Source organism: Erinaceus europaeus, chromosome 9, assembly GCF_950295315.1.
Source record: "Erinaceus europaeus chromosome 9, mEriEur2.1, whole genome shotgun sequence".
NCBI classification, from domain to species: domain Eukaryota; kingdom Metazoa; phylum Chordata; class Mammalia; order Eulipotyphla; family Erinaceidae; genus Erinaceus; species Erinaceus europaeus.
The window spans coordinates 29664884-29691392 of NC_080170.1; the positions used below are offsets into that span (position 1 = coordinate 29664884).

Consider the following 26509-nt stretch of genomic DNA (forward strand, 5'->3'; position numbering starts at 1 on the left):
CAGATAGAGAGAAATTGAGAGGGAGGGAGATTGAGAGGGAAAGAGACAGAGAGACACCTGCATCCCTGCTTCACCACTTGTGACACATTCACCCTGCAGATGGTGACCAAGAGCTTGAACCTGGGTCCTTGAGCTCTGTAATGCATGTGCTTAACCAGATGCAACAACTCCTGGCCCCTTATGTTTATACTCTTAATACCAACATTTAAAGTGTGCTAATATTATTATTGATAAATAACTTATGAGTAGGATGTAGATACTATTTTGTGTAGGATCAGAATCTCACCATTATGGGTTAATTTTTTCATTCAGATAGAGACAGAGAGGAAGAGGCACTACTATACTTCCACCAGTTTCACAAACCTTCCATGTGGTGTTAGGACTCAACTCTGAGCTGTACATATGATAAAGCAGGCACCTGACCTAGTGAGCTATCTCACCTATTTTGAAATGTTTAATATGTATAGTAAAAAAGCCTTTCAGGGGGTTGAGCGGTGGTGCAGCAGGTTAAGCGCATATGGCGCAAAGTGCAAGGACTGGCAGAAGAATCCCGGTTTGAGCCCCCAGCTCCCCACCTGCAGGGGAGTCGTTTCACAGGCGGTAAAGCTGGTCTGCTGGTGTCTTTCTTTCTCTTCCCCTCTCGGTCTCCCCCCTCCTCTCTCCATTTCTCTCTGTCCTATCCAACAACGAACGACATCAACAATAACAATAATAACCACAACAAGGCTACAACAACAAAGACAACAAAAGGAGGAAAAAATGGCCTCCAGGAGCGGTGGATTCATGGTGCAGGCACTGAACCCAGCAATAACCCTGGAGGCAAAAAAAAAAAAGCCTTTCAGCTAGGTTAATTTTGAAAAATATTTTAAAGTTTAAGAATGAAATCATTTGCCAATGATTAATCTCTGGCATTCCTTTACCTTATATAAATTAATGTTCATATTTCACTATCTACAGAATATTTTTGTTATAATTCTTATTATTTAGTAGACATTACATAATTCATATTTCATTTAAATATAAATTTAATATATGACATGTATTTTTAAAAAAGTAATTTAGAAACATAGTATTCAGGGAGTTGGGCGGTAACACAGCGGGGTAAGTGCAGGTGGTGCAAAGCAAGGACCAACTTAAGGATCCTGGTTTGAGCTCCGGCTCCCTACCTGCTGGGGAGTCGCTTCACAAGTGGTGGAGCAGGTCTGCAGGTGTCTGTCTTTCTCTCCCTCTCTGTCTTCCCTGCCTCTCTCCATTTCTCTCTGTCCTACCCAACAACAACATCAATAATAACTACAACAATAAAACAACAAGGGCAACAAAAGGGAATAAATATTAAAAAACAGAATTAAAAATAAAAAACACAGTATTCCCCAATTTTCCTTCTACCAAGTCTCATAAAGATAGACATATTTTAGAGAATATGGCATTTTCTATTCACATAAAAACATTGTCAGACTTATTACGTAAATGGGAAATTTAGAATATATTGAGACCTCTTTCTATGCTTGTAAACTAAAGACACCTTATTACTTCCTAAAATTTGATGTTTTCCATTTGGCAGGAAGCCAATGGCCACCCACTGATAAACATGTTGCTTTTAATTTGTCACTTCCATATTAATTGTCATAATAAATATGTTTTAGCTCATGCACCTTTGCACACTTAAAGTTGCTGGATAAAATGGAATTGATATGTTAAATTCTGTTATGTCTCTAAAGCAAAATAAAAAAGGACAACACATTTCCCACCATATTTTCATCTCTGTCAACCTAACAAATTAAAAAGTGTAACTTCAGAGAGGATTTGTTCTGAATTATTTTATGAGCATGAGTATAATTTGAAGAATTATTATTGTTATTCATCATTTAGAGAAGGATACTGGGGGCTGAGCAGTATATACTCACAGTATGTTAAGCGCACATGGAGTGAAGCACAAGGACCAAAGTAAGGATCCCTGTTCAAGCCCCCAGCTCCCCACCTGCAGGGGGGTTGCTTCACAAGTAGTGAAGCAGGTCTTCAGGTGTCTTTCTCTCCCCCTCTGTCTTCCTGTTCTCGCTCAATTTCTCTCTGTCTTATCTAACAACAACAAAAAGTAGAAAAAGATGGCTGCCAGGAGCAGTGGATTTGTGGTGCAGGCACCCAGCTACAGCGATAACCCCAATGGCAAAAAAATATATATATTGCTTCACAATATAAAACTTATTAAACCAAGGAATCAGAAGCTTGTCGCGCAGCAGGCTAAGCGCAGGTAGCGCAAAGTGCAAGGACCAGAATAAGGAATAAGAAGCTTGACTTCCATAAGTCATTCTGAAACCATTTTTCTTAGAAACCATTATACACAGAAAGAAGATGAAATATAACCTATCACATCAAACATAAATTTGTCAAATTCTTAACTTTCTAACCTGGAATGTCGGAGGCTGTCCTTTTTGTTTTTTGCAGAACACAATGTACATTCACAGCCGACAGCATGGGGCTTGGGCAGAGATACATCCTGCTTTAGTAGCATTGTAAGAATTTCATAGTTGTTACGATGAGCAGCTAAAATGACAGGTGCAACATCCATAGTTGTTGAATACTCAGGATTCTGAATTCGCTCCATTAGTTTCTGAAAAATATGTAAGCATGCAAAAATTACTTATGCTTTCAAAGACATTTATCTGAAAAAAAAAGAAATGGATAAAAAAAGTTGAAAGGAACAAAAAAATTAAGAATTCTTTTAAAAATATGTGAAACTGTTTACCAAAACTAAATTTTTTGAGACCTCAAGTAGCTAATAATACAATATAATCATAATCCACAAAAACTTTAATACAAAACATTCTTATAACTAAAGTTATGTTTTAACATATTAAGGACACCTACAGAAACACTTTAGGATAATGTGCTCAATTTTTGCAAGATTATATAAACACATATGAAAAGAGAAAAAGACTTAGAAAAGGAATGAAAAGTGAAAATATTAAAACAAATCATTTGTAAATGCATAAGAAAAACAAAAAAAATTGCACTTTTATGGCAAACTTTGTCACATATTGAGAGCAATGAAACTATTTGAAAGGAAAAAGCAAATAAAAAGCACTCTTCATTTTGTAGTTCTCTGCATATTCCCAATATTACCTCTACTATACCTCTGTTAGAAATGCACAACAACACTTAAAATCATATATACTATTTAATAAATCCTAGAACTGTTAGGTTCTTCACATTTATGATCTCTATTAACCCCAGCAATTGCCTATACAACCGGGGATTTAATCCCCATATAAAAACTGAGGCTCAAAGAAGTTAATGTGCCCTAAGTGTACAACACTGTGACAAAGTACAGAGAAGAAGAACCCAGGTCTGTATTACTTCAGAGCCTGAGTTCCATAGGCTCATGGACAAGACATGAGGATAGAAACCTTACCAAACCAACAACAACAACAACAACAAAAATGCAAATTAACTTGAAAAGTTGACTATTTTATAACCGTTGCAGATTCTCTCCAACTCGTCTCATCTTTACACAGAAGTTTTCCTGAAAGATGCTTGATTCCATTGTCAAGTTCACAGGTTTTTGCAATTTTATCAACATTTTAAAAGTACAGCCCACACATTATAAAACATCTGAAAATATGTAAAAGCAGAAAGAATAAAAATACCCATACTGCTAGTAGCCAAAGAACATATCACAGTAATTCTTTCTATTCCTTTTCCTACTGCTCCCTTTAAAGACAGGCATCTTTGCCATAAAGTAGTTGGAAAAAAGTGATCTTTTAAAAGGTCCTTAATATTTGGAGGATTCAGATAATTTCTATAAGCTCATTAAATTGCAGGCTACAATCTGCAGAGAAAAAAATTTGCATACAATTTAAGAAAAATTCAGATTTGTGTTCAATATATTTTACCTATTTTAATAACACTTTACAAATATTTATAGGAGTGTATGCTTTTCAAATTTAGGATTGTCTTATTAGCATAACCCCCAGAAGTGATTATAGATCTAAAGACCTTGAACAGTATCGAGACTCTTGACACACATTACCAAAGTCCTTCTAGAATTTCAGATTACTAATAATATAGGAATGTACTCAATTCACCCTAAAGAGTTATACATTGGCACTGGGTAGAAACACTTCTAATCAATGAATGACAAATACTATAATAAAAAATTAATTTTCTTTTGATTACTTTTACTATTTTCTGAAATTCTTACTATGCTCTATTCTACATGTTGTTTTATGTAACTTATCTATTGCAAACCTCAACTGAGTTCATTCAAAGAAATACAAATCTAAGAATTTAGCCCTTACTCTTTTATTACCGGTTATCAAGAGGTTAAAATTATATCTCAGCCCTTAATAGAAAAATGGTCTCCAATGTAACAAAACTATATGAAAAATACTATCCTCTAATATATAATATTAATAATACATAAAATTAAAGTTTATAATCTCATTGTTTATGGTATAATCTATGGTACTATTAAAAACAATGTTTTTTTAAAAATATCTTTTTTTAAATGTTTATTTTCCCTTATGTTGTCCTTGTTTTTTATTGTTGTTATAGTTATTATTGTTGTTGTTATTGATGTCGTCGTTGTTAGATAGGACAGAGAGAAATGGAGAGAGGAAGGGAAGACAGAGACGGGGAGAGACCTGCAGGCCTGCTTCACCACTTGTGAAGTGACTCCCCTACAGGTGGGAAGCTGGGGGCTCAAACTAGGATCCTTACACTAGTCCTTGCGCTTTGAGCCATGTGTGCTTAACCTGCTGTGCTACCACCCAACTCCCCTATTAAAAACAATTTGCACTGAAAATCAAAATCTATCAAAATAATTCTATAAGCTAAGAATAAAGAACAGATTTGCTGAAATGATAAAAGAAATTATACTAAATATCTGACACTGCCTGGCTAGAATAATAGGCTATTAATATGTGATCCTTCAGGGGGCCAGGCAGTGGTGCGTCTGGTTAAGAGCACACATTACAATGTGCAAGGACCCTTGTTCAAGCCCCTGGTCCCCACCTGCAGAGGGAAAGCTTCACAAGTGGTGAAGCTGGACTACAGGTGTCTCTCTGCTTCTCTCCCTATCTTCCCCTCTCTCAATTTCTCTTTGTCTCTAACCAAAAAAAAAAAAAAGTGATCCTTCAGGTCAGAACATGATGGTAGAGGAGGACCTAGTGGGGGATGAATTGCTATGTGGAAAACTGGAAAACGTTAACGCATGTACAAACTATTATATTTTGCTGTCAACTATAAACCATTAATCCTCCCAATAAAGAAATTTTTTTTTAAAAGTGATCTTGCTATCACTTCAAGTTAGTCTAGCATATGTTAGATAAATCTTTGTTAGAAATTAAGTAGAAAGCATTCTTTCTCAGTAATTGAAGACTGTCAAACCTTGCAACCCTTTTAAGATCTGATTGGTAATAGTAATGGTGATGAAATAATACCAGTCAGCTGCTACAATACAGCAGCACATTTAAATTTCTTTATTGGGGGATTAATAGTTTACAGGCGACAGTAAAATACAATAGTTTGTACATGCATAATATTTCAACATAGCAATACAACCCCCACTAGATCCTCCTCTGCCATCCTGTTCCAGGACCTGAAACCTCCCCCTGGGCCACCTCAGAGTCTTTTACTTTGGTGCAATACACCAACTCCAGTCCAAGTTCTGCTTAGTGTTTTCCCTTCTGATCTTGATTTTCAACTTCTGCCTGTGAGTGAGATCATCCCATATTTATCCTTTTGTTTCTGACTTATCTCACTTAACATGATTCCTTCAAGTTCCATCTAAGATGAGGTGAAGAAGGTGAATTTATCACTTTTAATAGCTGAATATTATTCCATTGCATATATAGACCATAATTTACTCAGCCACTTATCTGTTGTTGGACACCTGGGCTGCCTCCAGGTTTTGGCTATTACAAATTGTGCTGCTATGAACATAAGTATACACAGATCATTTTGGATGGGTATGTTTGGTTCCTTAGGACATATTCCCAGGAGAGGAACTGCAGGGTCATAGGGTAGGTCCACTTCTAGCCTTCTGCTAGACTGCTTTCTACAGGGGTTGGACCAATTGACATTCCCACCAGCAGTGCAGGAAAGTACCTTTGTCCCCACAATCTCTCCAGCATTTGTTGCTGCTACCTTTTCTGATGTACGACATTCTCACAAGAATGAAATGGTATCTCATCGTTGTCTTTATTTACATTTCTCTGACAATGACTTGGAGCATTTTTTCATGTTGTTGGCCTTTTGGATCTCTTCTATAGTGAATATTCTGTTCATAGCCTCTCCTCATTTTCGGTGGGGTCACTTGTTTTCTTGTTGCTGAGTTTTGTGAGCTCTTTATATATTTTGGTTATTAGCCTCTTGTCTGATGTATGGCATGTAAAGACCTTTTCCCACTCTGTGGGAGTTCTCTTCAGGTGGTGGTTTCTTTTACAGCAGCACATTCTAAGCCCTGCTTCCCTCACCTCCCCAGAAGACAGTAAATGAGTTAAAAAGCTAAAAGGTGGAAAAGACATACCAAAAATAGTAACTGAAAGTAGGTAACAAACAAAAAAACAATAGACTTCTAGATCTTTCTGATTCTTTGAATAGGATCTATATTCTTGGCCCTTATTTCTCTACTCTTACTTACTAGTTTCTTACCACTGCTTAGAAACTGAATAGTACTAGTCCCTACAGAAAGTCCTACTTAATACAAACTTTGTAAGTGTCTAAATGTAGTAAAATATTTCAGTTAAAATGACAAAATATTCAACTTTGTGGACATCATAGTTCTCAGATAACCTGCAAAATAATTCTCTTAAGACAACCTTTTTCACTAAGTATAGTCAGTTCCCAGTAGTTATTTACTCTGCATGTTCTACTATATCCTCACTAATAATGAACATTCTAATTTTTAGCTTTTGATCTACAATTAATATCTCATATTTTCACACAAAAATTTATATTAGTGACTATTTTCCCAATTATAGAAGCAGTAAAAAATGTGTGTATCTTTAGTTTGGCATTAAAAGATGGCTGCTAATACAGAAACATTTTTATGCAGGTCCACACAGTTCCTTTCCAATGTTGATTTTAAGCCTTGGATTACATGAACTGTAGTTCACCAATCTTATTTTTTTCACTTGTGTTTTCTCATATTCCTGAATATTCTATAAAAACATTTTAATACATATGCAATTATACTTTTAATATTTTTAGAGAAGTTTAGATGATGCCACATGATTCACTACTAAAAGTAAGGCTGCAATTGACATTTTTATTCACTTTTCTATCTCCTTGGTAAGTTTCTAGAGGAAAAACTAAAGAATATGAAGAACTTTCTTATTTATAACACAGTTTATAAACTGTCTTCTACAATGCTCTCCCAACCAGGGGTGTATGAAACTAGACTACTTTCATGCTATTTATGATTTTATTAAATTTTATTAAATTGCTAAATTGATTACTATTAGATTTTAATATCTTGCAACTTTTAAGATTTTTTAAATGTGTGTTTCTGATTTTCATGTCTTCAATAATTCATATATTAAGATATGACTATGATATATAATAAAAATGTATTCTGCCAGTTATCTGGCTGCTTTGTAGATTCTGATATCTGCATTACAAACATTCAACTTCTAAGTCAAAGAATGTGTCACTATTACTTTTATGTTTAGAAAGTTCTACTTCCTGTTATTTACCTACGTTTTCTCCCAATTCTGTTTTCATTATTTATATTTAATTCTTAAACCAAACTATGAACTATTCTGTATTTTCAACTTAAACTGCAGAACATTGCAATAACTAACTAAATAAATAAATAAAAACTGGTCCCTACTGACAAAGTTATGGAAATATCTCTAATTTTTAAAAGATCCCCAGAAGCAATATTAATCATTCTTGCAAGTAACTATTATACTTACTTCAAAGCAATATTTTACAGGGTTAAAAAAATATTTTTTAAAACAAAATAAATTTGGAGGAAGAAAAATGTGACACTGGGGCAGATCAATTTTGGTTTAAATTCCAAATTAATAAATATTTAAGAGTACTAACTACTATAGTTGGTCTTGATGATCGTTTTGGTCGATGATTAAGTAGTATATCAACAGCTCCAACTACTTCAGAGTCGATTGCCACCAAAAGTGCATCTGCGGACTTTAAAAAAAAAAAAGGTTAAAAATGAAAATGGAGGATAAAAAAGTAAACTGTTTAACTAATTCATAAAACTACTAAAAGTCTTAAGCTATATTATATATAGTAATAGTAAATTTTAAAAAAATGTAGTCTGTCTCGACAGTCCCTTTGCTTGCTTTGACAGTACTTCCATGTTCTACATCAGATACACTTCTGTCCTGGTTTCACTGTGTGAGCTGGCAAAATACTGTACTGATTATACTGACAGTGGAGTTATTTCATGAAATACAGTTGATCTTTGCAATATTTAAAACTATTGTGTTTCTATCTCTTTCTATCTCAAGGCTCTTTATTCTTGAACTTTGGTTCAACAGTATCCTAACATTCCAAATACACACAAAAAAACTGCTAAGAGCTTTGGGAAGGTATAGGATTGTTTTCAGGCTAATAAAAATGATTATCTATGTGCATAGTAACTATGAGGCTAGGGGGTAATGGAAAATATGTAAACAGAGAGCATGGCAGTCCACTATTCAATCATTAGTATGCACATGGCTGATTGAAGTGGTGCAAATTGGACATTAATACTAGCAATTTTATCAAGTAAAAAAATACAAAAAAGTAGATTAACAATGTCCTGAGAAACAAGGAAGAACTGAGTCTATACTTCTACCCCCAAGTTATGTCTTATTTTGAAGATCCAACTTTGATATGAAGGGGGGAAAAATTAAAACTGAGCAAACGGGGACTTTGCAACTCTCAATAACAAAGCCTACAGTCTTACTGTGATACTTGGCAACCATGCCATCGTTGGGCTTCTTTTCAAAAACTTTAAAGGAGAGGTAAAGCACAGAGATAATGACTTAATCTAAGGAAATGTTCTGCTTATTTTTAATGTAGAGGGTTTTTAAAAAAAAAAAAAAAAAACTATTACAATATTTAACAGCTATTAAGATCAACTTTCTTGAAAATAAAACTAAAACTAAATCAGATATTTACTATCCCTTGCAGCTTAAAATAATAAAATTTCATTCGTCTTACCTAGATATCAAAACAATATGGAAAAATGGCAGACTATAGGATGTCAGGAAATTGTGAGGAGCCTCACAAAACACCCTGCATTCCTGATACTATGGCTTATCTACATAATCATTGTTTTGCCTGAAAGATCTCCACCCATTCCATTCCTTTGATCTATCTTCTTTCTACCCTGGAGACCATCCCTGCCTAGAGGGTAATATTAATTCCACCAGTTAAAACCCTTGCAACAGTTGCTAAGAAGTTTCTACCTTCCCACCCTCCCCTTTTGCTTTTCACCACCCCTTTCCTAGCCATTTCCATTTCTGACTTGCCACTTCAGGTCGGACCTTTTTAAAACTTTGGCTCTCTGATCAATAAAGACATTGCATTGCCACTCTGCCACGAGTTCATGAGTCATCTCTCCTGGGACTGGCTCCAGTAGAGTCCTCTCCAACCCAGAGAGTACATGCCCGGGAAGAGGCACACCCACGCTAGCCCAGCAGTAGGATTAAGTTGAGCCTCAAAGAAAGGGTTGAGAGCCTCATTCAACCACTAGAAAATGCTTGTGTATTCCCAAAAGAAAAACTTTCCACCTTGAAAAACTTAATTCATTATTTTATCTTTTAATTTTTTTTTTAGGTTCAGTGGGCTGTAGTCTTATTTTTTTAAAGTCTACCATGAATATTCCTCCTCTCTGCAAACATTTTTTCAGTTTTTTTTTTAACCATATTTAGGTGAAGCAAGCAAAGTCATATGCCCATGAATACTAAACATTTCACTTATGAATTTTAACCTTTAGGGCTAACTATAATAATGCCACTGCTCTCAAAGCCAAACTAAGACAACTTCAATTATTTGAAATAGCCATGGATCCAGCTGCAAATCTCCAAAAACCCTGTTAAGCACTCACAAACTAACTTCATTTCCCAGAAAGAACTGCCCAAGTACTCTGATGCAGAATTACACATAAATGATCTGGCTTTCTTATTGAATACGGGAACACAAACAAAAAAGGAAGAAAGAAAAATGCTAAAAGTTCACAAATAAAAAGATAAAATATCACTAAAGCAAAACCACTATCAATACATGTCAGTCAGAAGTCATTTAATGGAAGGACAAACATACTGGATAATTTCAAATTAAATGAATATGTTAAATGGCTACATTCTCAATGATGCCTACTTAGATGGTAACGTTAAATTATATTCAGATACACTATTAAGAAAGATTTATGTTAAGTCTGTCAGTGCTTAAAAAAGGGTAAGCTTCAGGTATAAATTATCTCTATACAAAAGCCAAGTAACTAAGGAATTACCATTAACTTATCCTACACAAACTATTTTTGGTAAGTCAAAAGCAGTTGTGAAGGAAGAAATGTTTCAGATTATTTTTTAATTATCTGTACATATACAAATGTCCTCACAGATATCTCTAACCATCCTTATTTTAAAGCTATTTTATATAAACTTATTGTGCATTTATAAGGTTGCTAGATTCTGTGTCCCCTCAAAATTTCTTTTCAACAATTCTCATACTCTTTCTTTGAAATTCAAAGTAAGAAGCTACACATTATTCTCTGAAGTTAAAATTCCATTTTGGTATTCTATTTAAAGTTCCTCAATATCCTATAAGACCATGATCCTTCAACACAGAAATATCAGTCATAGTCCTGACCTCCCAAAACATTAATTCCTTCCTCACTCTTTGCTAATTTAGATTGATTTTTATCTTTCTCAAACCACTCAAGTTTTCTTTTTTCCTCTTACTTTAACAAACATCTCAAATCAATTCCACTGGTGACAAAGTATCAAAGTGCAAAGGTCTTCCTAATTTTCTTTGATTTTAAGCAGTACATTAAAATTGTTTCTTTGGTTTTCATAATGCTGCATTATTGTGTTCCCTTTAATAAAATTCTTTCCTTGTGATGCCTTTTATTAATACTGGTGCTCTCTCTAAGACAGAATTAGCACCAAATGGTTGTTCTCTGATCATTTCCATGGCTATTATGCCAACTATATCTCTGCAGCCTGACCTCTCTAGAGTTGAAATCTTCACCTCTGAAAGCCCTAAAACAAACAGGGATAAAACCAACATTTACATTTCTTTGCCTTAAACTTGACTTATTCATACTTTTCAGCCCTTTGCCATTCACCCATTTTAAAGATTTCCAGTGGCGAGGGGAGATAGCATAATAACCATTATGCAAAGAGGCTCTCATGCCTAAGGCTCCAAAGTCCCAGGTACAATCACCTGCCCCATCATAAACCAGAGCTGAGCAGTGCTCTGGTAAAAAGGAAAAAAAAAATTCCATATTGTCTTGTAGTCCTTCATAATCACTTAATGATACCACTAGTACATAAAACCCGAACTCTTTAGGTGGGCATTCAAACCCTTTTCATTAATTTTGTCTTTTTAAAAAAATATTTTTCAATTCCCCAATAAAGAAATAAATTTAAAATATATATTTTTTTCACTACTTTCCAACACAAATATTTTGTTTCGATTCTCTATCTCAAGAATATACATTCAAAGTGCCTTTACTTACATCTTTTGCCACATATCCTATTCCCTACCTATGCACACACTGTTGAGAGTAGTATGGGCAGCAGTGAGAGTATGAACTCTGGAGACTGAAGCAGGTTTCAAATTCCAGGTCTGCCATTTCTGGAGAAGCAACTTTGGACAAGTTAACAAACCATTCTGTATCTTGGTTTTCACCTCTATAAAATAGCAATAATAATACTTTTTATTTCATAGGCTTGCTTGAGGATTGAGTAGAAATACTTAAGGTTCCTGACATAAAGTTGTACTATGTGATTAATACTGGCAATTATTACTTCATGGGTGAGCTCAATTGATTTTTCAATGAAACCTTTATTAATAGGTTCAACTCATACTGAGCTTATAATTTTCTGTATCCCGAACATTTACTGTAAACCACAAAAGTTTAAATATAAATTGGGTTTCTCAACAGTGGCCACATGTTGAGCCAGATTTTTCTTCAATGATAGGGGTTGTCTTGTTTGCTGTACGACATTGAGCAGTGTTACCAGCCTATATCCACTAGATACCAGCACTAAACCACCTCCAAAATATGAAACCAAAAATGTCTCCAGACATTGTCAAATGTTCCATGCAGGGGCAAGAACAACTAGTATAACACAAGATAAAGCACATGGAAGCACTTTGCAACCTCAGCACAATATGCAAAGATCAAGTATTTATGCCACTCAGCACTTCTTAAATATTTTTCTATTTAACTTGCAGTTCATATATACTTTCACTGTCCAATTAGTATTAACACCCTTTAGTAAAGAAGGAATGTTTTACTTATTCATTCCATAATCACATTCATCTGAAGTCCTTGGTCATTTGCTGGCTGATAGATAAGACAGATAACCTGAGACAGAACACAGCAAAATGGAAAGCACATGGAATTTGCAATTAGAAGACTAAGTTCAAATCTCAGATTTGATTTTTACTAATTTTAGAACTTTGGGCAATTCATTAAAGTCTATGAGCCTCAGTTTTCCCATCTAAAAAATGGGATATCTACATAAGGTGGCTAAGATGTTCAAATATAATTAAATGAAAGAATCTTCTTTATTACAGAATTACTACATATGTTGGTATGCATGAGACCCCTTCTGTTTCATTTGGTTTAAATCCCCCCTGCTTAACACTATTCTATTTACATAACCACTTCATTCTATTTACATAACCGCTGTTAACAAGCACCACCCTCCCTCCAGGGCATTAGTGGTTCACTGATAGAATTCTCGCCTGCTCCACCCCCTCTCCTTGTCACACCCTGATCCTCTCCTTGTCACACTCTGATTTTCACCAGTCACTTTTCTCTCCACCCTCTCTATGTCACATCCTGTTTCCACCCTACTTGGCAACTATATATAAAGACAGCATTGTGAGTTTTACCGTACCTTGAGTTTAGCTTAGCTCGGCTTAGAATGCGCTGCATCCTGCATGAATAAAGAGATACTGCCTATAGTGCAACCATGAGTCCCTGGTCATCTGTTACCTGCCCGTGAAGCCAGCCCGGCGAAAACAACATACATATATAAATCATACACATAAAAAGGAAAAATAATTATACCATAATACCTCTAGGATCATCAGAAACTGAGTTTTATTTATTTACTTGTTTATTTTACTATTTTCTAGGTAACTGAAGCTTATGCCTGTAAGGGGTTCAACTGTGTATTTTTTCAGACTACACTGGTGGAAATTTTTGACTTCAGAAATACTATATATATATTCACTTTTCTTCTAAAACAGTAGGTACTGAATATAATTTGACTTTCCTTTTTGACCAGTTATTGTTAAAAACATTTTCATCATTTCAACACATAGCTTGCTCACTATGAAATACTAGAGGCCTCTTCATCAAAGAGATATTGTGCCTCATTTTGTTCCACTGCAGATTTCATATCACTTCTACTGTTTGTCTAATTTTCTATAGAGTTGAAAACTAGGTTTGCTAAAGTAGAACCTAAAATGCCAAAACACAGATTTGAAGGATGCCTCCAAAAATACTCCTATGACTAAAGTTCATAAACTTAAATGGCAATCTTCACAGCATCTATTTTGACTGTTCAGAGTTACTTTTTACTTCTTTTCTGGTTCTAAATGATGTTCTTGGTAGCTAAGATTGCCAGGAAAGCAATTTTTCTTTACTATAAATTTGAATAAAGATCTTATCATATGTTATAATATGTGTTATAGATGTACAAAGTACTAATCTATGAATGTTTAAGCTTCCTCATGTCACTCAGGAAAAAAGGAAAAAAAAAGTTCATTAATATACACAATCATACTGTTTGAAAATAAAAGGTAAGAAGAACCTGAATTCACATGCTAAGTTCCGCCCATAAAGAAAACCATAAAAGAAAAATATTAAATTTCCTTCAGACTCTCAATTGAATTCTCTTGAGACTTGTTTGTTTTTCTAACTGACCTGATATGAAAACAAGCAAAAAAGCCACTATTTTCCAGTTTTTTTTTTCCCCCTCCAGGGTTATTGCTGGGCTCAGTGCCTGCACCATGAATCCACCGCTCCTGGAGGCCATTTTTTCCCCCTTTTTGTTGCCCTAGTTGTTGCAGCCTCGTTGCGGTTATTATTGCCACTGTTGACGTTGCTTTGTTGTTGGATAGGACAGAGAGAAATGGAGAGAGGAGAGGAAGACAGAGAGAGAGGGGAGAGAAAGATAGACACCTGCAGACCTGCTTCACAGCCCGTGAAGCGACTCCCCTGCAGGTGGGGAGCCAGGGGCTCCAACCGGGATCCTTACGCTGGTCGCTTTGCGCCACGTGCGCTTAACCCACTGCGACACCGCCCGACTCCCCTATTTTCCAGTTTTAAAAGTTATTCACCTTTAGTTATAAACAAACATCACATTTCAGACAAAAAAAAATTAAATTAACAAGAAAAATCAACTTCAAATTGAAAATTGTTGTGTGGATCAGAAGCATTTTGTTCTAATGCCTATAAATTACACAGGTCAGAGAAAACGTGTTGAGACTTCACAATTATGCTATTTTTAGATATATAACTAGTGGTAATAATAGTTAATACAAATTCACATTTAGTAAGATACCTTTCTAAGCTGTCATAAAACATACAAAAAGTGGAAGTTGGGAGGAAAATGATAACTGAAGTCAGAGTCCTAAAAAAAATAATAACTTTCTAGATGTGTTATTAAAAAACAAAGTGATTCAAAACAAAAAAAAAAGGTGAAAGAAGAACAGAGAGGCAAGGACTAGAAAATAATTTTAAAAGAAATAAAAAAGAAACATGGATATCTAACAGTTCTTAGAAGCTACTGAAATTATCTTAGAAGCTAGTAAAATTATCTAGCCTTGTACCTGACAACCGTAGTCCAAAAGAAGCTGCAGTATATCCAAGTTTTCATTTTCAATAGTTATGGTAACAGCATTTCTCCCAAGCACATCTACGCAATTTATGTTCAAGTCACCTGAACTGTTTTCCTCCAAAATCTTTTTAACCATATAATAGTCACCTGAATAACAACATACAAACATAATTTAATATTCATGACATGTTAAGAATGACTATACATAAGATATTAGCTTGTTGATTTAAAAGATTTAAAAAACCTAAATTCATTTTTATATGGATATGTTCAAAGAAAATGTGACTACTTCCTTCCTGACAAAAATAAAAGTTATATAAGCTGTAAACATAAAAGAAAAAATTTAATGTATGCAATTTGAAATAAAAGCTGTTAGTTTGAAATTCATAGCTGACTCCACATAAGTAAAGACTTAAAAAAAAAAAATACTTAAAGCAATACAGAAATATCCAAAATCACAGATTGGGAAGTTAGAAAGAGAAAAATAGTATAGGAAAAGCTTAAGGGATTTAAGCCTTACATCTTAAATACATATAGACATTGACTTAAACATCATAATAGCTTCAAATGAGATTTAGTAGTAAGCGGAAGATATTATAAGATTTTGCATATGAATCATAATTTGGAAAATTATTATGAATGCTTTATGTCTGCAGAAGACTGGAACTTAAAATATTTCTTTCCTCTCCATTCTCTCAATACACATGCACACACACTTAGCACATGCACACATATACTCCCATTAATGAGGTTACTTAAATGATCAGGGAACATAAAAATCACAATTCTAAGGAGGACTGGCGTTAAAGATAATTTGGCCAAAGCCAGAATATTTCAGAGTGAAACTTTCACCCACATTAAAGCAACTTATTTAAGAGAAGGTAGAGTGAAGAAGGTGGGGTAAATAGTGGAAGTGATTGCTTTTGTGTAGGGCCCATTATATCTGTTTACTAACCAGGAGGTGCAATGAAGAGAATATACCAAAAAGGAAGTGGTAATTAGAGTAAGAAAGCAAGATTGAGTTTTATTTTTTTTTACACTTAAAAAATGAGTAAACCATTTAAAGTGACCTGTAAATATCCCTTAGAAATCTATTAATAGAAAACAAGGAAAGAATCAGGGTGGAAATCAAAAGGAAAAATAAATGATATCATGATACAGAAAAAACAAATACTAAGTTAAATGAATAAGAAAGGTAACAGACTGTTAAAATTTCAAACAGATTTAGTTATTTTTAACCAGACTTCAAAGTTTTCATGCATTCTGGAAGAAGTTGAATGTTAATTTCCATAGTGGTGAATTTCCTTAGTTCCCTCAAGAAGAAACTTAGTTACAAGCAATAACAACAACAATAATAACAACTATAAACATCAAGAGCAACAAAAGGGAAAAACCTCCTCCAGGAGCAGTGGATTCGTAGTGCAGGCACCAAGCCCCAGCAATCACCCTGGAGGCAAAAGAAAAAAAAATTTTCCTCATAGCACTGTTAATTAATATTTAGACACTATTCTCCCATGGCAAAAATTTAACACTTTGGGCTGGGCGATGGCGCACCAGGTTAAGCACACATGGTCTGGAAAAGCATAAGAATCCCAATTCCAGTCCTCAACTCCCCAAACGGTGAAGCAGGTCTGCAGGTGTCATCTTTCTCTCCCCCTCTCTCTTCCCCTCCTCTCTTGATTTCTCTCTGTCCTATCCAACAACAATAACAATAACAACAACAGGGGCAACAAATATGGGGGAAATGGCCTCCACGAGCCAAAATTCGTAGTGTAGGCACCCAGCCCCATCTAATCTCTAGCCTATGGTGGTATTGGGGATTAAATTTGGGATTGTGTGGACTGCTATACTATCTTCTCAGTACTCCTTTTATCTACTTCCACATAGTAAAACATTTACTAATATTTACTTTTTCCACCAGGGTTATAGCTGGGGCTCAAGAGTGTGAATATTGACTCCAATGCTCTTGGTGGCCATCCACCCCACCCTCACCCTTCTGTTCTTTCTGATATTAACATAGAGAAATGGAGAATGAGAATGATGCCCCTGGGGCAGGGGAGATAACATAATGGTTATGCAAAGAGACTCTCATGTCTGAGGCCCCAAAGTCCCAGGTTCAATCCCCCACACCACCATAAACCAGAGCTGAGCAATGCTGGTGTAAAAACTTTAAAATAAATAAATAAATAGAATGATGCCCCTGGTTCATTCCTAGGTTTCGGCACCAGAGAGAGAGAGAGAAGAGGAATGGAGAATGAGAGAGGGTAAGAAGCTAGCAAGAGTTACCTTCTCAAGAGAGAAATAAGGGTTAACTTCGTTAAAGAAAATGTCCTTGGCAACAATCATCTCTCTACTCTCAGCATAAACAGGGCTTTCTACTGCTATAATCAAAATGGCCTTGGTCAGTGGCCTTAGAATTTGCTACTTCTGCCTACTAGTCTGCTGATAAGCCAAACAAGTCATACTCTATACAGCAAAGAAAATAACCTGTTAAAAGCTAGTTGCTGAGTTACTATAAGCTGATAATTATAAACAGCCAATTGCCACTGTGCTTGAGGTCCAGCTTTTTCTGGACACAAATCCAGCTGGGACTGCCTGTATAATAATTGCTCTTTAATGTTTGACAGCCTCTGTGTGCTGTCTCCCTGCCTGAGACTCTGTTTGATAACAGGGGAGAGAAAGACATCTACAATACTGCTACACCACTAGGAAAGCTTTCTCCCTATAGGTGGGGACCAATGCCTTGAACCTAGGTCCTCACAATGGAAATGAATGTGCTCTATCAAGTGCATCACCACCCAATCCCCATCTGATTAAAAAAAAAAAATTAGTGACTATTTTTTTATTTTTATAATTACTGGATTCCTTTTTGCAGATGACTGACCCCTTCTTGATTTCTATTTTCATTGTTTTAAGCATATCATCATTATCTTAAACATACTTATAGTCTCCATATGATAATTATCTCAAGGATTTATTCCTGTTGGATTTTTATGTATGCCACTCACAATAATGAATGACTGTCTCCTGAATTTGTAATTGGGTATTGCAAAACCATGTTCATGCAGTTCAGCTGAGGGCTGGTGCATGCTTCTTCCACATGACCCAGAGATTTGTCTACTCTGTTAATTCTTTTTCTGTTCATTTCTCAGTTTAGGCTTCTAGGTCAAGTACGTAGTGTTAGCTTAAATTTACAGAGAGAAAAAAAAAGGCAAAACCAAGGTTACAAATTCTTAGAGGAATCTTATTGACAAGTTTTTTTGTAGTCTTTGTGCTTGTGCATAGTTCCTTTCCTCATGCTCCTTCTGCTATAGTTCTTTAAAGATCCTATTTTATGCTTGGGTGTTTTAAGTTTCCACTCTGTGCAGAATGAAGGCATTGTAACTTATATGTAACTTGTATAGGCATTAAAGTTCAAATTCCAACCATAACCAGACCAGTAACTCTCAGCCCTACTCATAAAAACATCAGTTCACATAGTCCTGTTTTTCAGCCTTCATTTTGGTATCCCCAGTCTTCCTTCCTTCCTTCCTTCCTTCCTTCCTTCCTTCCTTCCTTCCTTCCTTCCTTCCTTTTTTGCCAGAGCACTGCTCAGTTCTGGTGGTGGTGTGGGGAATTGAACCTGGGACCTCAGATCCTCAGGCGTGAGAGTCTGTTTTGCATAATCATTATGTTATCTCCCCTACCTCCCGCCTCCCCAGTGTTTCTCTCTTAAAAGCCCAGCTATTCAGTTCAATGAGTATTTGTTGTTTTGTAGCTAGCATCTCTAGATGATTTGAGGCAGAAGAGTTTTCAGATTAATCATCTGGTCAGCCATATTGCCAGAGGCAGAAAATTACAAAGGGGGGGGGGGCAAGTGGTAGTGCAGCTGGTTGAGAGCACATGTTACAATGCACAAGAACCCAGGTTCGAGCCCTCAGTCCCCACCTGCTGGGGGAAAGCTTCACAAGTGGTAAAGCAGGGCTGCAGGTGTCTCTTTGTCTTTCTCCCTCTCTATCTCCCCCTTCGCTCTCAAATTCTGGCAGTCTCTATCCAACAAACAAATAATGATAATTAAAAAAAAATTTTTAAACCCTGTACAATTCCTACTTATAATTCCAATTTATTTTTATAAATTTCAAATATAGTAGATTGATAAAAATAATTGTTGTAAGCTTTAAAAGTTTAAATTACTGTCCTGGGAGGGGGACATAGTATAATGGTTATGTAAAAGAGCTTTATGCCTTAGGTTCAATCCCCAGCACCATCTAAAGCCAGAGCTGGGCAGTGCTCTAGTGAAAAATCAAAATAAAATAAACAAGTAAAACTAACTATTAAAAACGTAAAAACGTTGTATTGTTAAATGGGAAACTGGGGAATATTATGCATGTACAAACTGTTGTATTAACTGTTGAATGTAAAACATTAATTCCCCAATAAAGAAATAAATTTTTTTAAAAAGCCAAAAAAAAAGAAAAGAGAGTAGGAAATCTATCAGGGGAGGGATGGGATATAGAGTTCTGGTGGTGGGAATTGTGTGGAGTTGTACCCCTCTTATCCTATGGTTTTGTCAATGTTTCCTTTTTATAAATAAAATAATAATAATAATTTAAAAAAACATAAAAAAATAACTATCTATAAAGTAATTGTATTTCAAATGTCAGATGATCTAGTTTTAAAGTCTCAAAGCATATTTCCATTGCAGTCTGGGAAAAAGCTTAAAAGTGAAAACCAATAATTTTTAACTTTAAAAATAATCAGCAGCTCTATAAGTGAAACAGTGGGAAGGGCATAGGTCACCAAGTTTGACCTCTAGCATGACATATGCCAAGTGATATTCTTTATTTTTCATTTTAAAAAATACATGTTTTAATAATGTTTTACGTTTTAATAATAACAAGCTCCATCCTATCACAGCTAACTTACTCATGTAAATGAAAAACATGATACTATAAAGAAACGAACATAAAACCTAGACTTCTTTCTAAGCATTTCATTTAAGTTTATATTTGTGAATCACTTAAGACAATGCACTGTATTCAGAAAGCTCAAAAGAGAAATATAAAATACATAACTGGAAGCTAATTATAAAAGCAAGGATTGCAATTCAAAGTGCCATCTTATGCCAGACAAACATATGAATGCTTTTCATTCAGTCCTGGCTTATGATGGGTTTGAACCTGGGATTTTGGAGCCTCAAGCATGAGAGACTATTTGCATAACCATTATGCACCCCTCCCCCATCCATTTTAAACTGAGATTGCTTTCAAGAGTTTCAATCCTTTGCCTTGTAAAATAAAACATAAAAAAGGACATACAAAATAATCTGTTCATTTCATTATTATTTTGTTAGATGGTTTCTTATTTTTCCAGGTTTTTTTCTAAATCAACCTCCCACTTCAAAAATCTCTTCAGAAAAAAGTTATATTAAGTAGATTATGTCAGGTCTTATTAAACAGCAGTTTAATATTACTTCTTCTAGAAATGCTGCATATTTTTGAAAGCACCCCTAATGCAGCAAACTCTACCAAAGTTGGCAAAAGACTCTACTCTAAACTGAGTCCAAGGATTTAAGTAAAATTCAACTTACCCCATCCTTCCTCTGACCCCAGGCTTAAAACTCAAAGGGTCTTTGGAGACACTAATTGCAAACTGAAATACCTGAAAATGTTCTTCATGAAAAGTTGACAAGGACTAAACTGGGATATAATTGTTTTACTATTACCTTTTTCTGCATAAGAACTGATTCTGATCATGAGCAAATTAAAGGGATTATGTGGGTTTAATCTGTGAATGTATACTAAAGATTGTAATTTATACAGCAGAATCCTTTAAGAAAGAAGTGAAATACATGAACTGTGCTTAGTTTAGATTCTCCCCAAACATTAATTCTTTCTCTTGCCTGCAGGCCTGAGGTAAACCACAGTCATACAATATAAAAGACACTATTACCATACTTTCAATGTGCGGTAAGAATCACTGCTTAGTATTTCATAAAATACCACACTTAGTAAGCTAGCTTTTGTATCAGGTTAACATACTTCTAATTTAGAGTATTCTATGTCCAAAAACAAAATTCTGACAATTTTACTTGAAATTCCCAAACTTAAATTTCTACCATTGAACATTCAAGTCACTTTCCTTCTAAATTTTATACAAGAAGTAATGTTGGGGCCAGGCAGTGGCACACCTGGTTAAGCAAACACATTACACTGCGCAAGGATCTGGGTTCAAGCCCCTGATCCCCCACTTGCAGGGGTAAAGCTTCAAGAGTGGTGAAGCAGGACTGCAGGTGTCTAACTCTTTTCCTCTGTTATCTCCCCCTCCCTTCTCAGTTTCTGTCTCTCTCAAATAAATACTTTTTTAAAAAAATTTTAAAATTAAAAAAAAAAAAGCAATGTTAACTTTGAAATGACTCTAATCCACTTTCAAGATCAAGATCAGCCAGTACTAAATGGTCACTACCTACATTAGTACTTGTATAGATCTACTGTGGAATTCATTTACAAAAAGTGATTCAAATCTCCATCACACTGGGCAAGGCAGGAACCCTAACAGGTCAACTACCTGACAGATTCTGACTATGTCTTTTCTAATAAAATTACTTATTTATTATTTTATTATTGGATAGGAAAAGAGAGAAATTGAGAGAGGAGGGGGAGCTAGAGAGGGAGAGAGACAGATACTTGCAGCCCTGCTTCACCAATCATTAAGCTTCCTTCCCCCTGCAGGTGGAGACCAGGGGCTTGAACCTAGGTAAAAAAATTTTTTTTTCATTTATTCATGTACGTACAACTAGATTATTATCACATAATGGCTAAATATTGAGTGTTGGTTTTGGATCTAAGGACACATAAAAACACTGCCATATAAATTAATTGTAACAGTGTTCCCAGACTCCCAAAATAACTTTTTTAATTATACCAAACATATCAAACGCTACTTCCAGGATACCTTGAGACTTGGTTTGGGTAACACTGGGAAGGTCTTAAGAGGGCCAGAGAAACGGCTCATCAAATAGGGCACCTGCCTTACCATGAGTGTGGTTCAGGTTCAAATCCTGACACCACAGGGGAGGTGTGATGGCATGCATGCAGGAGGAAGTTCTGGTGTGATGGTGCCTCTCCCTTCTGACTCTATGTATCTGAGTGGGAAAGTGTCCCAGAGCAGTGAAATCATGCAATGCTAAAATTCCCTCACCCAGTGGGGTAAAGGCCTGAACAAGAGCCAGGGAAGTGGCACCCTGGATGAGACACAAGACTTGCATGTAAGAGGTTTGCTCCCCTAGCACCCACAATACAATGCCAAAGAGGTGCTCTTGCCTCTTTTTCTCATGAAATAAGTAAATCTCCTTTAAAAACAGTTTTAACAATATTGGTAAATACAAATGGAGAATATACATTACATGTCTGTATGTGTGTGCTATTATGTAGCTCAACGTTGTTTTTAATGTAGATATACACCACAGGTAAAAGTAAGAACTATGCCGTTTTTCAAATTTAACTCAAGAACGCATCTCAACATATCCAAAATAGAAAATACAAATTTTATATCATTAATTTATTTTTAGTTGATGTCGGCAGTGAAAAAAAAGAATGAATATTTAACTTCCATCTCAGCCCCTCAATCCTAATCTTTTCATGATCTTTGCTACAGAATCTAATAAAAAATTTTATTTCAACTGACAGTAATAGAAAGGCAACAAAACTGCCATATAGTAAACTCTCTTTTGCTTGAGATCTGTCATGCAATAAAGACTCCCACGCAAATATTTACTCCATCTATATTCCATTATGACACTTCTCAGTCCTCAACTTGACAGGAATATTAATTTCCCTTTCTTGACACACTTTAAAAAAAAAAATCTCAGTAAACTGGGGTAGATTCACCAGTCAACTACTCATTCTAGTATTGCAGTACAACACAAACTCTTCCCGTCCACTCTGGAACAAAGAACATAACCCAAGAAGGGAACTCAGACCTCTCCAGTAACACTACACCATTTCACATACCCCCCTGTGACTTTTTAGTATCTATATTCCAGATTTCTTTAAAATTTCATTATGCAAAATTGGGGGGGTTAACTTTTTCATAATGTAATCTAATAATATATTGAAGTGACTTGACAACAGGCATACCTAGTAGTCTTTGTTTACACGTCAATGTTTAATAAACTGAGTAAATAAAATACTGTTTTAACAGCAACGGGAGAGTTTAAGCTTGTCACTTTCTGAAAACAGACATACAAACGGAAAATCCTCTGTAATCTTGTCACTGCATAGCTTGCCTTTCGGTATGTCTTCAAAGTCTGTGAGATCCTAAGCAGTTTTTCTAAGAGAGTAAGTCACTGTCGGGCAAGTTGAGTAAATTTAAAAGGAAAAAGCTTACAATATTTTCACATGTATTACATAAAAACAATCTTAGGGCGATTAACTTCTTGTGCCTTTTATTACACTCATAATAGAAAGCAGCTTGAATGAAAAGACTTCACGACTGATTTCTATCTTAAAAAGAAAAAACGGTAAGTGCGCTAAACAAATTCCACTTTTTTGTGCCCTGAAAATTATTTTGCACATCTTATTCACACAGGGGGCTGTGGAGCAATAAACTATCCTCTCCAGTGAACAGCAAGTCTGAAGAAAGTTTTGACACTAAAGCAGAACTTCTGCAGTTGTCATTTTGCATTTATCGGACACACCTAATCCTCTGATCACAGAAGATCGCGGCACTAATAAGTAAAGTTTTTAAAGAAAAAGGGCAAAAAAAAAAAAAAAAAAACTGGTGCAAGGATACCCTGAACACCAGCAACCTGATGCGAGATCATGGAATTTTCGAAAGTAAACAAACCTTGTGGGCTTCCATAAAGAAAGTGAAGCTGGGGATCAGGGGGTTGGGCATATAGGTCTGGTCAGGTAGGGCTAACCTGCGAGGGTGCAGACTCCCACGGTGGAACCCTAGCCCCGGACCCCGCAACCCGAGCAGCCCGCGCCCCCACCCCGCTCTCCAGGGGCCACGGGCGCAGCGCGGACCGAGGGGACAGCGCCCCGCGGTGACGCCAGAGCGAGGATGCGAGGGACGGAGGAGGGCAAGAGCGCCCAGAAGCGGAGGACGGGGGCCTAGCTCTCACCCTTGTCGCACGCCAGCAAGAAAAGCTTCTCATTCAGGGTGTTCTCCTCCTTCACCTCCCGCACATCCTTCAGCGCCATCACCTCGTTGGGCGACGAAGAGGAAGATGGGGAGGAAGGCAGGGAGCAGGAGGAGGCGCCCGAGAGGTCGGTGCTCGGGTACAGGGACGCCATCATCGCGGCCCACGAGGGGGGCAGGCCCGGGGACGGGGGCGGGGCCCCCACCAGCCCCGACACCGACCCCAGCCCCGCCCCAGGGCCCGAAAAGGGATGAGTCGAGCCGGCAGCTGCGGAGCGCGGCCCGTTGGCCCCGTAGGGCGTCGCGTCCCCTCGGAGCCAGCACTCGCCGTCCACCGACAGCCCCAGGTTGGTGACGGCGCACGCGCGGCCCCGGGGCCAGCGCCCCCTGCCCAGCCGCCGGCGCGCGGGCCGAGGTGGTCCGCGCCCGTCCGGGGACGACAGGGAGGCGCGCGCCAGGGCGGCAGCAGAGCGCGGGGCCGTGCCAGGAGCCGCAGGGGGCCGCGCGGAGGGGCGGCCCAGCCGGGAGGAGGACGAGAACTCGGCGGCAGAGACGATCCAAGAGGTGCCTCAGCGCACGTCGGGCTCCTGGGCCGTGGGAACCACTGGCTGAGCTGCGCCCCGAGATGCTCGCGACTCTCCTCACGTCATCTTCCGCAGGGCGAGAGCAACGACTGCGGGGCGGGGCCTGCGGTGGGGGAGGGGCTTGTTCTAGCCCCGCCCCCGAGCCTAGAGTGCTAATGAGAAAAAGAGCGACCTACCCATTCTCTCCACATTCCAGTTATGGGTTTAAGGCAATTGCCTTGCCGCCTCCTGCAATGCGTGCTGGAAACTGGCAGCAGTTTTGAGCCTCTGACTGAACGTTTATAGTCGAAAGCCCCTGGTGGAGTCGTCAAATTATCTCATAATCGGTTGGGGAGATAGCTCATCATGTTAGAGCAGTAGCTTGCATGCCTGAGGTTTCATTTAATCCTCCACACCACTTTATCCTAGAACTGGGCAGTGCTCTGGTTCTCTCTTATCATTACTTTCCCCTCTCTAAAAAATAAATATTTAAAAACGAATGATTTCATATTTATGTCCCGTTCCGTCACTGCTAGATGTATTTGTGTTATTGAGGGACTACTCTCAATCCTAAAGACTACATGCTCCCAGTGGGATAGAGAATGGGAAAGCTATCAGGGGAGGGGATGGGATATGAAGATTGGGTGGTGGGATAACTAAGCCCATCCTTGCGCTTTGTGCCACGTGCGCTTAACCTGCTGCGCCACCGCCCGACTCTCAAGACTATTTTAATCACCTCTTTGTGATGTAAAATTGACATAACATTCCCGTTGTCATACTTTTAATTAACATGAATGAAAGTGTACTGACATGACCACTAGATAGACAGTTTTAAGGATCTACTCTATTACCATTTTTCTGGTGGCTTTTGTTAAATCTTCACTTTTACCTGTCTGCCTTCATGTTTATAGATGCACAGAGGGTAAAGAGCACTGGACCTGTAAGCATCAGGTCACACACATATGCCACACATCATTGCACAGTACAGAATAATACACTTGTTTGTTCTTTCTCAGTAGAAAATGAATGTAAAACAAATCTGACTTTGAAGGATAAACTTAGGCTCAGTAAGAGCTACTTCCTTGAATCTTTATTTAATTGATTCATTGAGATGACCAGAACATCTTTTGCCTTTGAAAGGCAGGGGTATAACAGGGGATGGAACACTGGAACTCAAACATTCTTCTACTGAGCCACCTCCTGTGATAATCTATTATTTTTTTAATCAAGTGAACATTTAAATGAGATCCTTGGACCTTTTATACTTTTGGGACAAAACCTCAAAATTACATCTCCAGTGATTTCTGTTGCCTCCCCCAACCAACTACACACATATCTAAACTATGACCTCAGTGTTAAAAGTTTTTATGATGGTACAGTTACTTCAGATTATTTTACATGTAAGATAAATAATTCTTATTTTGTTCAGATTGATAAATTCATTCTGAATCTTTATCTTTACTAACTTTCAAATTCCCCCAATATATATTTTCCATCAAAATCCTTTTTAGATCTTTGCTAAGAGGTCTTAGGTAGACAAAATGGCCCATCTCTCCATACAATGTCATGTGTTTACTTCAAAATAGTTGATTATCTGCTTAAACAATTTCTCTTTTTCCTCTGTCTCTAATAGAACAAAAAACCCCTCCCTCTTTCCATAATATTTATTAAGTAATACAGTTCCAAATTTGTGTCTTTGGTCAAATGTGAAAATTTAGTGTAAATTTGTGGCTAGTGAGAACTGTACACATTTGTGCTTGTATATGTTTACATATACTTTGAAAT

At 36.9% G+C, this 26509-nt stretch overlaps 1 protein-coding gene across 3 annotated transcripts in view; it reads right to left on the bottom strand.

The window, feature by feature from the left end:
* TRPC1 (transient receptor potential cation channel subfamily C member 1) overlaps positions 1-24730 on the bottom strand; it is a 46722-nt gene extending 21992 nt beyond the window's left edge. Inside the window, exons 1-4 of one of the 3 annotated variants that reach the window (XM_007524070.3) lie at positions 24145-24730; positions 15031-15185; positions 8050-8151; positions 2406-2608 (exon numbers count right to left, since the gene is read on the bottom strand). In XM_007524070.3, coding sequence (XP_007524132.1) covers positions 2406-2608; positions 8050-8151; positions 15031-15185; positions 24145-24319 — 635 coding nt within the window. In that variant the 5' untranslated portion in view covers positions 24320-24730. The remainder of the gene's footprint in view (positions 1-2405; positions 2609-8049; positions 8152-15030; positions 15186-24144) is intronic. The other 2 variants (XM_007524071.3, XM_060197557.1) reach the window with 2 other exon arrangements.
* Between the last annotated feature and the right edge of the window lie 1779 nt (positions 24731-26509).